This window comes from Meles meles, chromosome 13 (genome assembly GCF_922984935.1).
Source record: "Meles meles chromosome 13, mMelMel3.1 paternal haplotype, whole genome shotgun sequence".
NCBI lineage: Eukaryota > Metazoa > Chordata > Mammalia > Carnivora > Mustelidae > Meles > Meles meles.
In genome coordinates, this window is record NC_060078.1 from 78,214,101 (window position 1) to 78,232,262 (window position 18,162).

Genomic DNA, 18,162 nt, shown 5'->3' on the forward strand with positions numbered 1-18,162 from the left:
CCATGACTAACGTGCACAGTTCTGCGAAGGGGAGTTGGGCAAGGTCTGTCTTGCTTCCCGCCTTTCCAATGTAGCAGCCTGATCTCCACTCGGACATGTGCAAATGCACAGCGCAGAGACATTATCACCCAGTGAGACCATCATCAGCCAGGGGACCACGAAAGCCAGGGGACACATATGTCTTCCTGCGGTCCTTCGGGCAGCCAATTCTGAGACATCCCTGACGGCTTCCCAAGGGGCTGAGTGCAGTCATGTAAGTGCCGGTCTGCACCGTGCGCACCCACCATTCTGTTATCTCTCCCTCTTCCCTTCACTAGTTCATGGTCTCTGGTCCCCACTCCTGCTCCCGGGAACGCAAGCCCATGTTTCAGGATCTGCTTCTGGGGGAAAGCAGGCTAAATAACTCTTCACCATCACAATTTTTACCCTTGTTTTCTTATTTTGGTAGGGGCTGGTGAAACAGGTAGCTTTACTTCTTTCCCGGTTGTCAACATGTCCTTCCTATTTTCAGACAAATTTCATTTTATTATCACTGAACGCTCCACAGAAGCACGAACAAGTTAAGTTCCCCATAAATGATGTCCATTTCAAATGAATGGCAGCTAGGAAAATACATTTCTTACAAGAACAGGAATTCGACCCCAGTTTCCATGTTTATATTAAAAACATTTTGCTAGCATCACATAAAAGAACACTTATAAAATAAACAGACCATCTCATACCTTCATTTTATAGCTTGCTTATTTTTCTGCTCAGAGCCTGAATATTAACAGACATAAAAGAGAAGCTAAACAGTTTAAAAATACCTTTCAGACAAAGGCAGAGACTTCATTCTTATATTGAAGCTGGGTGTGAATGATATAAGAAACTTTGGATTGTTATGTTTGTCTTTGGGTCAGTTCCTCTAACAGCTAGTAGACACTGTATTATGACTAGCAAATGATGCAGGTTCTGAAATATATCACCAAAATATAACACCACGTATCCTTCAAGAATTTTTTTCAATTAAGCTAATGATTCATGCTCTGTTACTACAGAGGCACAAGTTAAACCAAGAATACTCACTGAAAATCTGCAAGGTTGAAAAATGTTCAGTTAATTGCACATTACTTGGGGCTGATGATAAGCTTGACTGACATCCTGGGATATGATCTTTTGCCCTTTCTTTACTTATTTAATCTTTAATCTTTCCATCATTTGTCAGAGATAATTTAATGGCTAAGCAAAGTTTATAAATTCTCTTTTAGCAAAGTTTTAAAATTTTTAAAATTTGTTTAAAACCAGAATGCACATAAATCATCAATGCTTAAGAAATTTCAGTGCTTTTGGGGTAGTAATAAATTTTTACTTTCATTACAAGAAAGTATCCTTGTGAAGGGGTTATGTGTCTTCTCAAAATTTTCTAAGGTACCTGGGTCAGAGTATTAAAAGAATTCTACTATTATCGTATATCAGTGATAGTAATTTTATTTTTATAAAAAAGCCTTTGAAATCCATGCCTCTCAGCTCTGATACATTAAGTATATGCTCCATTTATAATATACGTAATGCCTAGAATTAAGGTGCCACAAAGCTCCCTAACAAATAAAAACAAGTCTCTCTCACTCTTTTTTTTTTTAAAGATTTTATTTATTTATTTGATAGACAGAGATCACAAGTAGGCAGAGAGGCAGGCAGAGAGAGAAGAGGAAGCAGGCTCCCTGCTGAGCAGAGAGCCTGACTCAGGGCTCGATCCCAGGACCCTGGGATCATGACCTGAGCCGAACGTAGAGGCTTTAACCCACTGAGCCACCCAGGCGCCCCTCTCTCACTCTCTTTTTTAAAAAGATTTTATTTATTTGAGAGAGCAAGTAAGAGAGAGCATGAGAGAGGAGAAGGTCAGGGGGAGAAGCAGACTCCCCGTAGAGCTGGGAGCCCAATGTAGGGCTTGATCCCAGGACTCTGGGATCATGACCCGAGCCAAAGGCAGTTGCTTAACTGAGCCACCCAGACGCCCCTCTCTCTCTTTTTTTAAAAATAGATTTTATTTATGTTTGATGGAGAGTGATAGCGAGAGAGGAAACACAAGCACGGGGGAGCTGGAGAGGGAGAAGCAGCTTCCTACTGAGCAGGGAGCCCAACGTAGGGCTCGATCCTAGGATGCTGGGATCATGACCTGAGTTGAAGGCAGACACTCAAAGACTGAGCCAGCCACCCAGGTGTTCCTAAAAACAAGTCTCTTAAATACTCCATAGATTGCCAGGTGACCCACACCTCCTCTATGTTAAGATTCACATTTTTACACATTCTGATATTTCTGAAACCTCGATGCATCTTACAACTCATGGAGTCATTGTCTAATTGGCAACATTTCTCCTATCTGAGTAGTACATCAAATAAAGGACTGAAATTGACGACAGCTCACGTTGTTCAAAAGGACACCATCGTTCATCCAGCACTTAGACAACAGTACGGGCTTTATTTTTATTCTTTAACTGACACTTTGGACAACCTCTTCATTATATAAAAAATGTCAGTTTTTTACTCAAACAAACCAACAGAGCAGCACTGGAAGACGCCACACAGTACAGCGAGGCTGAATGACCTTTTTATAGTCATGCGCTCAAGCATCACGATCATGTCCAGCTTGCTGGATGGAATGATTTCAAAATGATTATTACTTATTATAGAATTAATTAAATTAAAAACTGGGTGATTACAAAAGGGAATTATTTACTTAAAAAGTTTATCTATTCCATCAGAAAAGAGAAAGGGATCAGAGAAATATTTCTTGAACAACTAATGGAAACCTCAAGTCTACTTCAAACTTCTTCAGAACTACTTCAGTCTGCCTCTGGCCAGGACTCTGGCAACTTCCAGTCATTGGCTCACTGTTCATGCATGCCTTTTTGAGCAAAGACTGGCTGGTAAAAATTTGTAAAGCAGTGTTTTTATAATTTCTCTCATGCAAGACTGGCTTTAAGACACTCAAAAAAAAAAAAAATGAGAACAGTGGTTGCAACTATTGAATTTACTTTAGTAATAAGTCTGTTGCACATTTTTTAGTAGAAAATGCAAATACTAAAATGTTATAATACTTTAGTGATGTGCACAAATATCCTAGGAAAGCCTTGTTTTCTTACTCCTAACCGTCCTCATTAAAAAACCATGTCAAGGGGCACCTGGGTGGCTCAGTGGGTTAAAGCCTCTGCCTTTGGCTCAGGTCATGATCCCAGCGTCCTGGGATCGAGCCCCGCATCAGGCTCTCTGCTCAGTGGAGAGCCTGCTTCCCTTCCTCTCTCTCTCTGCCTGCCTCTCTGCCTACTTGTGATCTCTGTCAAATAAATAAATAAAAAATCTTTAAAAAAAAAAATGTCAACTAGGGAAACCTAGTTTCTAATTTTTAAAACAGGAGTCTTATTAGTGTTACACTAACATCTGGATAAGAAAGATTATCTTTGAAAAACAGGTTAAGTGGGAAAAGACAGAAATAACATAATGAAGTAATATTTTCACATGGATAGAGTGCATTTTGAGCTAATTTTTTTGAAAAATGTAAGGTCTGTGTCTAGATTTAGATTTTTTTTAATTTGGTTGTCAGTCGTTACAGCAACATTTGTTGTAAAGACTGTCCTGGGTGGCTTAGTCCAGTAAGTGTCTGCCTTCGGCTCAGGTCATGATCCCGGGGTCCTGGGATCAAGTCCCACATCAGACTCTTTGCTCAACGGGGAGCCTGTTTCTCCCTCTGCCTGTCGCTTCCCCTGCTTGTGCTTTCTTTCTCTCCCTGACAAATTAATAAATAAAATCTTAAAAAACAAAACAAAAGACTATAACTTTTTATACTTTCCACATCAAAACACATTCTCCGGATTCACCAAATATAAAAGCCAAATTTCCAAAGACATTGGTTCTTTCTCCACCTGGCTACACATCCCAGGACCATCTTACTGGCAACAAAGAATATATGTTTACTAAGTATCCAACAATCAGTATCAAAGTATGTAGGTCAACCCCAAAGCCAGCTTAATTCTATACCTATAATAATTAAAGTCACTGTCCATTTAGCTTTAAGTTCACGCTGCAGCACACTTTTAGGGCCCCTCGGGAGTTCTGGTGATTCTGCTTTCTCATTACGTAGTATTTCCCAGTGATCGGGGGACGCAGCAGCCAAGTCAGGCCCTTTCAAGGGATCACGACCACAGTGTTCAGGAAATGATACCAGGCTCGGAGAAACCAGGCAAGCAGAAACAGGTCAGAGCTCTTTCTCAACCTGATTATTATACACCCGGTCAGAGTGGGACTTGCTCTCTCCATAAGCATATGTGGCAGAGACCCCAAAGGACAGAAAAAGTGCCAGGGACCATGTCAGCAAGAAAGACGAATGGAGTAGAGACAAATGAACGACATAAAATAACAGACTGGAGCCCTGGAACTTCGGAGATCGAACCAGAAGAAAGCTCCTTACACTTGGATTTTCACTAACTGGCTGGGAACTGATCAAGTGTCCTAGAAATTCTCTAACCTGGGGAAAAGCATAAAGCACTAAGACAAAATTAGGTGCCATTATTTTTACAGCATATTTAAATTCAATATCCTTATTATGACTTAGGCAAATTAAGAAATTTCTTACAAACATTTCACATTATGTATAGAAAAGAGGGAGAGAAATCTAGACTAATCTGTGGTAAAACGACTCTACCGCTGCAATTATCAGTAGAGACAGAAATAAAGACCATTCTAATTAGCTCCTTTAAAATCAATACTAAAAATCAGTACTTATAAAAAAGAGAGAACAATATTTGGTTTAAGATTATTTTAAGTCTCTGATTATAAACAAGTATTCAGTGGTATTTTTCCCAATAAATGATATCTGAGGGGGTCGGTGACAAAATATTCCCTCATGTCCTGAGGATCAACTGAGGTCACCCAGGAGGAACCATGGGATGGCACTTGGGAAGTAACATACACTCGGTGATGTCGTCCCTGGTTACAAATTTGGAAGCAAAAGGATTTTACTACCAACAATAAATAACACAACACCTGTACGACATTAAGAGTCAAATCAAACCATAATTTATCATGGTTCTAAAACGAACTCCAAAACATCTGGTTTACTCTGTCAACGACGCTTGTAAATATCCATGTTGGACACAGCCTACCACCCAACTCCTGGCATTTGTCTGCTGAACCCCAAATCCGTGGTCAGGGAGTTTTCGACCTTCCTAAAAGGAGGAAGGAACACACAGCATTCAGTAAAAACAAGAAAAGTGTGAAGGAGGATTCCTGCTGTTTTTTAAAAAATGTACACCAATGTATAGAGAGAAAAAAAGATCAGATGGAAAGCATAAAAACACTGACGTGATTACTGCCATATAGAGAGACGATAGGGTCATTTCAATTTCTTCTTCCCAGGGGTTTTATGCACTTGGATAAATCTACTACTGCTGTTCGCAGCAAACATGTTTAAAAGATCATTTAAAACAAGAAAAGCAAAATCTGTGATGAAGAATTTTTTTTTTAAGATTTTATTTATTTATTTGACAGAGAGAGATCACAAGTAGGCAGAGAGGCAGGCGGAGAGAGAGAGAGAGGGAAGCAGGCTCCCTGCTGAGCAGAGAGCCCGATGCGGGACTCGATCCCAGGACCCTGAGATCATGACCTGAGCCAAAGGCAGCGGCTTAACCCACTGAGCCACCCAGGTGCCCCTGTGATGAAGAATTTTTAAAATTCTATACATATCCAACTATCAATTTAATAAGCAATCTAACAGATTTTTACTCAAAAATCAGGGGAGAAACTTCTAAAATCCTTTCTTTAGAGCCAGCAGAGGTCGTGATTTCAAAAACAAAAGACCAAGATTCATGAACAAAGGGATTTCTTTAGAGTTTTTCAAGTCGCTTGTTTGTCAGCCCCCACCTCCAATATATTAAAGCAGTAAATACAACAGGTTTTTACCATTCTGCAGACTTCCTAGTTAAGCAAATAACCATATAACCCAAACCTCCAAAATGTGGTGGGTGGGGGAGAGGGAGGTTGAGGGCAGGGAGGAATAGCATTTCCAGAGGCTAACAATTCGGGATAGAGGGAAATGTAATTTTTCTTACAAGCGGCCCCGATGCACCTTGTAGCCAAGCTTTGTTTTACAGGAGCCCGCGGTGATCGGCTGTGCCTTCTGCAGAGCACTTTAACTACTGAACAGCTGGGAGAAGAAACAAGATTTAGGGGGCCGGACGGGGAGGGGAGCACCATACCGACTCGCAATGGTGTCCATATTAAGCTCTGTATTTTGTCTGAGTCAGAGTTTGGGTCACATAAGAGTAAAACTGGCCCGAGAGAAGAGAACAGTTTCTCACAGATTGGCGTTTAAATCTCAAATGACCATGTTTCACAGCATGCCCAATACACTCCGGCGTGTAACTGCATTTTAATTTCCTAAAACCACAGGATAGAAGTCTGATTTCAAATAGTGTCTGGACTGTGATATTCAATACTGACAGAACTGTATGGTGTTCTCTGGAAAGTTGCAAAGATTCAGCATATGGAAAAGGATCTTCCTTTTGTTTGAAGCACTATTCTTGGAGAAATTTCCTCCTCTGACTTTTGTAAATGAATTCTAAACAATGAATATTAAGAGCTAAATCTTGTGCCTTAAGAAAGGTAATTTAACAGACTACAGGAGGAGGGCATCCTACATACTCTCCATTCCCCATGGGACTTCAAATTTTGCCGTGAAATGCTCATTTGTGCTAACTTCGGAAAATGAACTTAGAACCTATTAACACGAATGAATCTTTACTTGAATGTCCGTTCAGTGCGTAGAAAGTATTCAGCTACCTTTGCAACTTTACAGAGCAGGGAGAGCCTGTGATGGCCTTAATTTCCAGGCATTATATAAAAGAAGGAAACTTTAAAACAGACAAGAAAGGAAAGAAAAAGGGGAAGGTGAAACTGTGTCTTAAGTTTGGAAGTCGGAAACCAGTTCACGATCACATTACTTAGTTGGAAGGAACTTACACATTTTTGTATGTGAATGTGAAATAATGCAATAAAGATGGTTAGCAGTTTTCACCATAAGGGAACGGCTCTGAGCCACCCTTGAGAAAATTTGTTAAAAAGGAAAAAAAAAAATCTTTTTTGAAGGGACAGTGGATCAAGTATACACTTTCCTCTAAACTACTTATTATTACTGCTTTTCCCTTTGAGCTTGACTCAAATACTAATTGACAAATGCAATAGGCCTGTTTTTAAGCAACACATCTGTTTGATGAGTCTGGTGTAATTTTACTTAGAAAGAAAGGATAAAATTCTGATTAACAACTGAAGGTACAAGAACTGTAAAGCCATGGTTGTTCTATGATCCTAAATACCTAGGAGACCTGGGGGTGACCCTGGGGGCCTGGCCTATGAGTCAAACATCTTCATCAGATTCTAAGCTATAATCATGGGTAAGAAGTGCCCCCTCTTGGTTTTGCAACAGCTTTTGAAGGAGAGACCAAAATACAATGGGACATGAACCAATTTTTTTTAATAAGTAAAAACCTGATTTGTTGGGGGGAAATGGACCCCCTAGAACAGAAGAAATTACTGCATTTCTTTTCTTGTCCCTTTTGTCTTCCTATGTGATTTTCCCATTTATTCCCTTCCCCTCTGCTGGCTTTTTCACTTCTCTTTTCTGATTTTTTCCCCCAAGTTTAGACCATAAATGACTAGATAAAAAATATTTTATTCTTAATTGTGCATCAGGCAATCTCCTCTGGTGGGTTGGGAGGAGTTAGAACCCAGGAAACACCAGGGGAGCACCCAGGCACTTCAGTCTGAGGAAAAACACGCATGGGGACTTGATGCAACCCACGACGAGAGCGTCACAGCTCTCCCGTGCGGAACAAAGTTGCAGTGGAACACAGGGAGGGTGAGGAGGGCCGTGTGGAGGGGGACTGCTGTCAACTGAGGGGGGTCCAGACAAAAGGGAGGTGAGCAGAACTGCACATTTTCTTGGGGACAGGAAATGGACTAAACAAAGGCAGATGCAGACGAAAGCCTATGGTACAGTGTAGGGGACACAGCGGGCTAATTTGCCCAGCAACCAGCAACTCAGCAATAATACGGGGCTATTCTCAGCATGTTTGTCTTACTTTAATCCTCACTACAGCTCAGTAAGATAGGTTCTATTATTATCTTAATGTTGAACGTGATGAAACTGCCTAAGGGCACACAATTTACAGGTCGCTGATGAACCACGAGGCAAATGCAGGCAGTCTGACTCCGGGGCTATACTTCTGGCGTCTGTGCCCACTACCAGTGCACGGAGCGTCCAAATGCGGAATCCCAAGGAGATCAAACATGGCTAGGGCTCTACCGCGCTGGAGGTGGGAGAAGGGACAGGAAAGGAGAAGCACCAGGGATGTATGAAGAAAGTCAACAAAGTATTACACACACACATACACACGAAGAATAAGAAAGCATTTTCACAAAACCCATCCCAGCCTCTTGGCCCTCAGGAAACCCTTCCACAACTTTATGCAATCCAACTGGTCAGTATTTCTACGTTCTTTGCCCTAGCTAAACAATCTAGTGACTAATTTCTATGCACTGTGATAGCTGTAAAGAGAAATAAATGGAAAGTGGGGTCAGCACTCAAAGCATTTAACAACTAGTCACAGAAGAAGACAGGTAGTGAGGAGCAGACGCACAGGTTTCTGCATTTATCTCCGAAAGTGAGAGTGTTGTATGTATGATGCACACGTGTTATCTCCCCGTCATACGCATGCATACACATACACACACACACACACACACACGCACATGTATACACTCATGCACATTCTACAATAGATAAAAAGCTACCCGGACCTTATGAAGAGCCAAAGCCATACCCACGGAACCGAAAAACATTTTCCGGCGAGCTCTGCTCCAAACGTACCTGCTTCTGGGTCCTGGTTGAAGCGGCAGTACTTGGAATTCTCAAGCAGCGACAGGCACTGCTCAATGGGCACCCAAACATACGTCTCAGGACACAACAAATCGGAAGGTCTATACTGACCCTAAAGGAAAGTGAAGGAAAAAAAACCCACAGGCATTACAAACACAGTAACTTCCTGGTTACAAGGCTCCACAGTTCCAGGAAAGGTTTTAATCACCAGTTTAAACAAAGTCAACCAGAAACAGCTTTCTTGTAAATACTAAGTGACTCTCCGAACTGCTTTCCCATCTCAAGAATGCACATTAGATTCCAAAACTCTCCAAAAGTAATGCATCGCTATTTGCGATGCCTGTATTGATCTGGAAGATTCAAGTTTCTACTTTCTTTTTCAAGAAATATTTAATATATGATTCTTGCTTAGCTGATTACAGCGAATACCCAGTTTTGAAATCAAAGTGAAATGTCTTTTCACATATGACAGCATTACAATTTACATCTGGAGCAAACTCTTTTCTGAAATGGAATTTCAGGATGTTTTCATTTGTAGACTCAGTTGATAATACTCATTCCATGGTAATGTATTTAAAAGTTCTGTTTTGTCAAGAAACTTACATGAATAATCTAAACTATTAAATGTAAACAAAGAGAAGTTTAAAAAACATTACAGAAATTTTAGGGAAACTTCTATCATTATAATCCTCTCAAGTTTCTTCCAAAACACCATTTTAGCAGAAATGACTTATACATTTATAACTCAATTATATACCCCAAATCTAAAACAAAGACTATACACTAGATGCTGAAGAAAAAAAATCATTTGCCCATAGGTAATGTAGTAGATAATCAACAGGGGATGGTACAAATTATATGAAATCACTCAGTAAAAATTTTCAGAAGTATCAAAGTTAATTAAAATTCCAAATATCTCTTCTCTAAAAGTCTGAAATTCAAAATTCATTCAAACCCAGTAGTGTTTTCCAACTCTGTTTCGTATAACCTGTAGTAAGAAATACACTTACATGACAACCTAGCAAACACATATGCAAATACAGAACTAGAAACAAACCTTTTGCTATAAAATGTTTACCCACCTTATGTAATCTTTCATTTCCTATCCTACTCTATCTCCTTTTTTAATGACGCTCTTGAACCATAAATACTGCTTTTACAAACAGCTCGTGGGTCACAACCTCAGAGTTTGAAAAACATGATGTGGCACAAAGCCCTTTACAAGGAATAGGGCCACTACAGACCCACGGCCGTTACAGACCCACCGCCGCTACAGACCCACGGCCGTTACAGACTCACGGCCGTTACAGACCCACCGGCGCTACAGCCCCATGGCCGTTACAGACCCACGGCCGTTACAGACCCACCGCCGTTACAGACCTTTTTATCAGACAGGTACTCTGTCACCTGCCTGCTATGTGCAGGTCACTATAGGAAGCCTCACTCAGATACACAAGGAGCACCACACCCTCCCAGCTCTCGAAGTGTCCAGAAGTTCACAAGCGAACGGGGGAGAGCATGCACGAAGAAAGTGTATGCGAATCAGCTCCTGCTGGAGAGGCTGGGAGAGAGGTCAAGGGGGATGCGGAGTTTTACTGGGGATTTAACAGATGACTGGAGTTAAGTCTAGGGCCGGATGAAAAGGAATGAGAACAATCTAGACGAAGGGAACAGGGTAAAGAGGGATGCACAGTGGGGCCTGGTATGAGATCACCCCGAGGAACAGGAAATAGCAGGGCACTGCAGAAATGGAAAGGTAGGTTGGGACAGATTCTGTGAGGCCACAATATTCATGTTTCGGTCTATATTCTAGATGAAATGGGAATGCTTGCTGGCTAAGAGAGAAAGCGTGACAAGAGGGAGGAGACTAGAACTCAGGTGCCTGACCCTGACCTTCCCAGACTGTTTACGGCATTGCTGATGCCTCGAGGTCCCAAGAAGGATAGGCCATCCATAAGGGGAAGCTCCAGGTGGTCCACATATTCATCCAACGTGAAAAATACTAACAGGATTGTTTAGAGATGAGCTAATAATTAAGTAGGTGCAGTAAAGGCTGAGAGTCAATGATACCTATCTTACCAAAAGCAGTGGCATTCTCTCCATTAATTCAGAAACTGTTTTACGGATGGAAAGCAGCAGCATGTGATGCTGACCTCGTTAACAAAGTTGAAAAACTACCACTCTCAAGCAATGGGTCTAAATCTTCTTTATTTTCATTTGGGTCAGAGACCATTTTGAAATCTGCTGAGGGAAAAAGGCTGAACATAAAAGCTAAACATATAAAACTTCTACGAGAAAAAAAAGGAGTAAATTATCTTCACCTTGGAGTACACAAAGACTTCTTAGTGCACAAAAACGCATTAACCATAACAACAACAACAACAAAACCAACAGTAAAAACATCTGATGAGCTGATTTCACGAAAATTATATACTGTATTCAAAAAATTATTAAGAGAATAAATAGGCGGGTGCCTGGGTGGCTCAGTTGGTTAAGAGACTCCCTTCGGCTCAGGTCATGATCCTGGACTCCTGGGATCGAGTCCCACATTAGGCTCTCTGCTCAGCAGGAAGTCTGCTTCTCCCTCTGGCCCTCCCCTTCTCGTGCTCTCTCTCTCTCTCTCCCTCATTTTCTCTCAAATAAATAAAAAATGTCAAAAAAAAAAATAGGCAAGCCAAAGACTAAGAGAAAATATTAACAAAACATATATTGGAAAACAGATGTGTATCCAAAACACATTAAAAAAACTTAACTCAAGAATAAAAAAAAATCCATTTCTTTAAAAAAGGCACCAAATACAGATGAATGCCTAATAAGCATCTGAAAATAAATTCAACATTAGTTATCAGAAATGCCAATTAAAACCAAAACACATCACCGCACACCCACCAGAATGGCTAACATTAAAAAGACTGAATAACAAGTTCTGGCAAGGAACTGGACTATGTACAGCACGGATACGGCGGGTTTACAATGGTATAACCACTTGGGAAAATATATTCTTGGACATTTATCATTTGTGAATATGTTTAGGATAAATTCCTTGAATTGGAATTGATGCGTGTAAGGGTTTTTATGTTTTACAGCACAAAACTATTTTCCATAGAAGTTGTGCCATTTTACATTCCCATTAGCAACATATGGACACAAGTGTTCATTACCCCACTTACTTAGTTAGCAACACAGCGTACAATTGAAACTTTCAATCTCTGCCAATCCAAGAAATGGCAATTCACTGTGGTTTTAATTTGCATCACAAAGCTTTCCATATGTTTAAAGCAATTTGTATTTCCTTTCCCATAATGTTGGCCCACTGTTGTTAGATTTCTGGTCTTATTATTTGAAAAACTCTTTATATATTAAGGAAATTCATCCTTAGTTTGCAAAATATGTTTTACTTCCCTAGTTTATAGGTCTTTTGACTATGCCATTTTCTTTCACCAGGTAGAAATCTGGTAAGTGGTCAAATTCATCATCTTTAAAAATGGTGTCTAAGTTTTCCAACATAATTTTAAAAAGTCACTATCACTCAAATATTATAAAAACATTCACTTTTTTCCTAGTACTTTTATGGTTTCATAATTTTACATTTACATTTATGCTCCATCTGGAATTTATTTTGGAATAAGGTATAAGAAAAGGATCTAACCTAATTTCTTTCAGATGTTTACCAAGTGGCTTCAACATCATTTTAGGACTGTGGTTTCCCCCACTGATTTAAATGTCTTTCTGATAACTTACTAAATTTCCACATACAGTTAGAGTCTTTCAGCGCCTCCCATGTACTTGGATTTACTCACCTGTCTCCTGTGCAGTGCCACACAGCTTTAACTGTTGAAGCCGGACACTGTATTTTAATACCTAGCAGACCTAACCACCCCCCCACCACTGCTCTTCATTTACAGTATTTTCTGGCTCTCCCTGCTTAATTTTTCTACAATTCTGAACTTAGCGGGTACCTGGCTGGCTCAGTCAGTGTGCAACTCTTGATCTCAGGGTTCTGAGTTTGAGCCCCACGATGGGTGTAGACATAACTTATAAAAAATCTTTAAAAATGAATAAATAAATAAAATTCAGTACTTAATACAAAAATGTTACCATTATGAACAATGAAACAGTAATAAAAATGTTATGGTGTGTTTTGTCTACTGTGATGGCAGGACATAAAAGCAGAGAATCCCAAGAATGTTAGTAAAAAGAACATATATGTATCATCTTAACTTTAAAAAAAAAAGGCAACCCAAAACATACAAATGACACCGTTTTCTAATTTAAGGTAGAACTGAATGATGACTGGCTAAGATGCACAGATCAATTATTGGGGGGCAGGGTAGGACGAGGCAGTCAGGCCTCACCTTAGATGTCTTTAAAGATTAAAATAGACAAATTCCCTACAGCTGTGCAAATTCATCCACAGACACCTGAACCCAGTGCCTGGATTTAACAATAACGTTGACATTAAAAAATATTCAGTCAATGAACAGGAAAAGAATCCTCACTATGTGACAGACGCCAGATGCTTGGAATAAAACGATGAAAAATGAATGCATGCCTCTAGATAATTCACCATCTACCGGCAGTGACAGACCCGGACAAAGATGAAATGAACATAAGAACATAGAAAGGGGACGCCTGGATGGCTCAGTCAGGTAAGTGTTCGACTCCTTATTTCAGTTCAGGTCATGATCTCAGGGTCATGACATCACGCCCCACACTGGGATCATGCACTGGGCGTGGAGTCTGCTTGAGATTCTCTCTCCCTTCAACCCACCCCTTCCCTCCCTCACCCTCAATACCTCTCTTAAAAAAAAAAAAAAAAAAAAAAGGAATACAGCAAGTGTAATTGTATACAGTGGTTCAAAGTTCCTAAATTTTCAGAACATTCTTTTTAGGTCATACTTGTTCATAGTGGGTCAGAGACTTTTTTCCTTCTTTTTTTTTTCCCCCAAAGATTTTATTTATTTGACAGAGAGAGACCACAAGTAGCCAGAGAGGCAGGCAGAGAGAGAGGGGGAGACAGGCTCCCTGCTGAACAGAGAGCCTGATGTGGGGCTCGATCCCCAGACCCCGAAATCATAACCCGAGATGAAGACAGAGGCTTTAACCCACTGAGTCACCTAGGCGCCCCCAGAGATTTTCTTTATAACTCCTTAAGTACACTTCATTTATTTCACTGAAAAGTCACAAATATATACACTTTAACTTCTGCTCATCATCTGAAATCAAGTTCCAAAGACTAGCTTAAAACGTTATTTTTCTCTTAGGGTGCATGGGTGGCTCAGTGCTTACCTTTCTTAAGCCTTCTGCTCAGGTCATGATCTCAGGGTCCTGGGATCGAGTACCACATTGGGCTCCCAGGTCAGTGAGGAGTCTCCCTCACCTCTCCCCCTGCTAGTGCTCTGTCTCTCTCTCTCTCTCAAATGAATAAATAAAACAAAACCAAAAAAAACATTATTTTTCTCCAAACTACAGGCTTATCTCAGTGCTTCATATCAAATATTCCCTCATGCCACCAAAGAATACAAAGGGTTTTATGAAATAAATCACTCTGAAATGTTATGTTTTCTAACATTCTAACGTTAACACTAGCTGGTTGAGTGTTAAGAGACCAAAGTGCTTACAGCTCAATTTAAAGTTGCCACCACACAAATGAAAAACGCAGGGGCTTGAAATCTACCCTGCCTTTGCAGCCCGTGTAAGAAAATGAGAAATGTCTGTGTTAAGAATGTAATTACTTAAGGATTTGGACATACTTTCCCATAGCCAGAAGAAAAAAAAATATTTAATCAACTTCTAAGTACATTCATTCATACTGGAACAATGAGGTAAAAGCAGATTATTTCTTTCCTAGGGCGCTGACTCTTTGTAAATAAGAAAATCAGAGTTACCACAGATTTCTCAAGTACTCAAAATTCTGAAAATATAATTGGTCGGACAGGGCTTATCACAATTTTTTTGAGCCTTCTTGCAACTGGATGTACAATTTTAGAAGATGAGCTCCAGACTCTCCACACACCATCTCAAAACCACCACCCAACAAGGACAGCACCCCAGGAAATGTTACGAAGCAAAGGCACCAGTTTCAAGAGGGGGACTCCGGCAGAGGATGACGCAGTTCAAGATTAAGAAGGCTGGGAAAGGTAAAAACAATCTTGTAAAAAGCCTAAAATTAGAAGGAGGAATAACTATTCCTCATTATTAATTACATGTTTCTGGGGAGGGATAACCATTCCATTCGAAGTCATGAAAGGGAGATAAGTTCAGCCACCTCTGTGGTAGGTTCTGTAGCTGTTTACAAACTGTTCTGGACTGGAAAACAAGGGCAAAAACAAAAGACAAAGTGCCTCTAGGTTTTCAGTCGTCAAGGAAGAGGGAGGTTCTGTTCAGAGTGCTCAGTGGCACTCAGTTCAATGATTTTATTCCTTGATTTCATTTTGTTTGAGGAAAACCACTTAGACTACTTGTAAAACCCAAATTATACTTAGACCCCCCACAAAAAAAGGAGAAGAAATTAAAATACAGTCATATTTCTGTCAACTTTACTAGGTTGTCATAGGCTGAAATTCAAGGAAATTCCAAAGTTAAATCTAAAACAGGAAGGGGAAAAAACTAGCTAAATACATTTCCTGCTTTATTTCTATTAAAAATAACTGCTGCTTCTGGAAGAGGAGATCATACAATTGTGGCTTTTGGTCAATGGAATGAAGAGGAATTCCTTTCACTTGCATGCTTTAGGCCATAATCTGAAGAACATTATCATACTGATCTACTTTTCTACCCTATAAAAGAATCACAAAATAAACTAGATGGAGATTAGCTTAGTTTAGCAAAATATATTAATCAAACTTCAACCTAAAAATTACATTCCTCTTGATAACCAGAGGTTAAAAATACGGTGCTTTCCTTTCTTCCCAAATAAGAGTGACACAGCTATATATAAGGGCGCATAAACAGGGGTAAGCATCTGCAAATCCTTAATTTCATAATCATTAACAATTTCAGAAAAGATACTTTGAAACAGATCAACATTCTTTACTTCCAATGAAAACGCAGCCAACGATACTAAAAGTCTTTCCCTTAAGGTATAACTAGTTAGAAATCTGGGTCTTTGAAGGCAAAGCAACATTAAGGAGATGGAGGAAGGGCAAAAAATGGTTCTAGGAAGGCCCCCCAAATCTATCTTTTTGTGTAAATTTTTTTTGCGACACAAATGACGCACCGTAAAATTCACCTTTTTAAAGTGTGTATCTCCACTGTGTTTGGTGTGTTTTGCAGGTTACCCAATCAACACGACGACCTAAATCCACACATTTTTATCACTCTTTTTTTTTTTTTTAAGATTTTTTTGTTTTTTATTTGACAGACAGAGATCACAGGTAGGCGGAGAGGCAGGCAGAGAGAGGAAGGGAAGCAGGCTCCCTGCTGAGCAGAGAGCCTGACGCGGGGCTCGCGGGGCTCGATCCCAGGACCCTGAGATCATGACCTGAGCCGAAGGCAGAGGCTTTAACCCACTAAGTCACCCAGGCGCCCCTTTTTATCACTCTTTAAAAAAAAAAAAAAAAGCCCTGTACCCCGTACCCATTAGCAGTCACTTCCCATGCCCTCTCCCTGCAAGCCCCTGGCAACCATTGCATCTCCTGGCAATCCACTTTAAAACGGAGTATTTGTTTACATTGCCACACTTCCTATTAGAGGCGGAGTAAAACCCAAAGCCACAACACAGCCTACAAGGCCCTAGTGATGTGACCCATGTTACCTTTCTGGCTTGTCCTCCAGGACTTTTCCCTCCTCCCTCCTTCCACCCTGGCCACACTGGCTGCACGATTGCTCCTAGAACAACACATCAAGCCTGCTCCTGCCTGGGGGCTTCTGTCTTCTCTTCTGGCCTTACAGATATTCCTGGGACTCTAAGTTTTCGGGCAAATGTCACGGCAGTGAAGCCCACCTGTCACCTCTACTATTTTTCTTCCATAGGACGTGCCACCTTCTAACCCTTTTGTTAATTTACTTATTTATGAGATCGATAGGAAACTCCTTGCTAGAGCACAGGGTCAGAAGTTTTAGTCTGATGTGTTCACTAACACATCCCAAACCCGCTCAGTGACCACCTGCTGGAGGAACAGTGAACGCAGGACACCGGGCCCACGCCTCTGCCCTGTCTAGACACAGCGGAGGTCACTTTCATACACTTGTCCTGCACGTTAACACGGCACGCGGGGAGCGACCAGTATTTGCTGAACTCGAACTTATGAGGCAGCCCCACCGCATTTTCTCTTCATAGAGACAGTGCCCAACCTTCAGGAACGCTGGGAATTATCACTGAAGACTCACAGTATGTGATCGTGACAGGATCCGAAAGAGTTACTGCAATTAAAAAGGAGGCTCTCATACTCAAGGTTAGAAACTCCTAGTTCATGTCAATACAGCTTTTTCCCCTCAAAGCTGAAAATTTTTCTTTCCTTATTTCACTGGCATATACTTTCTTTTAAAGAAATGCATAGTTCTTCATATTAAGTTTCATTTTAGGAAAGGAGAGCGAAACATGACTTGAGAAAAGGACAACAAGCTCCCCCAGCATTTAAAAACGGTCTTCATGGGGTGCCTGGGTGGCTCAGTTGGTCAAGCATCTCACTGTGGCTCAGGTCATGATCCTGAGGTCCCTGGGATCGAGTCCTACCTCGGACTCCCAACTCGACAGGGGCTGCTTGTCCCTCTGCCTCTTTGCCTTCTCCCTGCTGTGCTTTCTCTCTCAAGTAAATAAATGAATCTTTAAAAAAAAAACCAAAACCATAGTCTTCATAGTCTTCATGATGATTCGCTACCTCCTAGGAGCCCAGTCTCAGAACAGATGACAAAAGTAATGAAAACAGTAATTCCTTCTACGGTGCAGATGAAAGAGTAAGATCATGTAAATGGTAGTGATCTAATGTAATGTTTCTGGAAATGAATTCAACGTAGACACCTGATGCCCATTCTCTTCCTATACCTAAGTTTCAAAATATTTGCAATTTTTAAAAGGATTTTCAGAATAAGTTCTAAAAGCCTTAAAAATCACAACTCACTCCGTTCAACATGCAAAGACTCTGCTCATCATCAAGGATGAAAGAATGGGAAGAGCCTTGTGGTGCCTTCGTGATATGTTGGGGAAAGGGAGGCCGAGAGCGCCAGTAACTTTCGTAGCCAGGGTCAACGCAGGGGCACAGGCACAAGGTCCTATGGAAGCACAAAAGGGCTCTAACATGGCTGTGATATCC

At 40.7% G+C, this 18,162-nt stretch overlaps 1 protein-coding gene across 5 annotated transcripts in view; it reads right to left on the reverse strand.

The window, feature by feature from the left end:
* Positions 1-18,162, reverse strand: part of ATE1 (arginyltransferase 1) — a 176,644-nt gene that overhangs the window by 39,296 nt on the left and 119,186 nt on the right. For all 5 annotated transcript variants that reach the window (XM_046027786.1, XM_046027789.1, XM_046027790.1 and 2 more), the window contains one exon: positions 8,900-9,020. In XM_046027786.1, the coding sequence (XP_045883742.1) occupies positions 8,900-9,020 (121 nt within the window). The remainder of the gene's footprint in view (positions 1-8,899; positions 9,021-18,162) is intronic.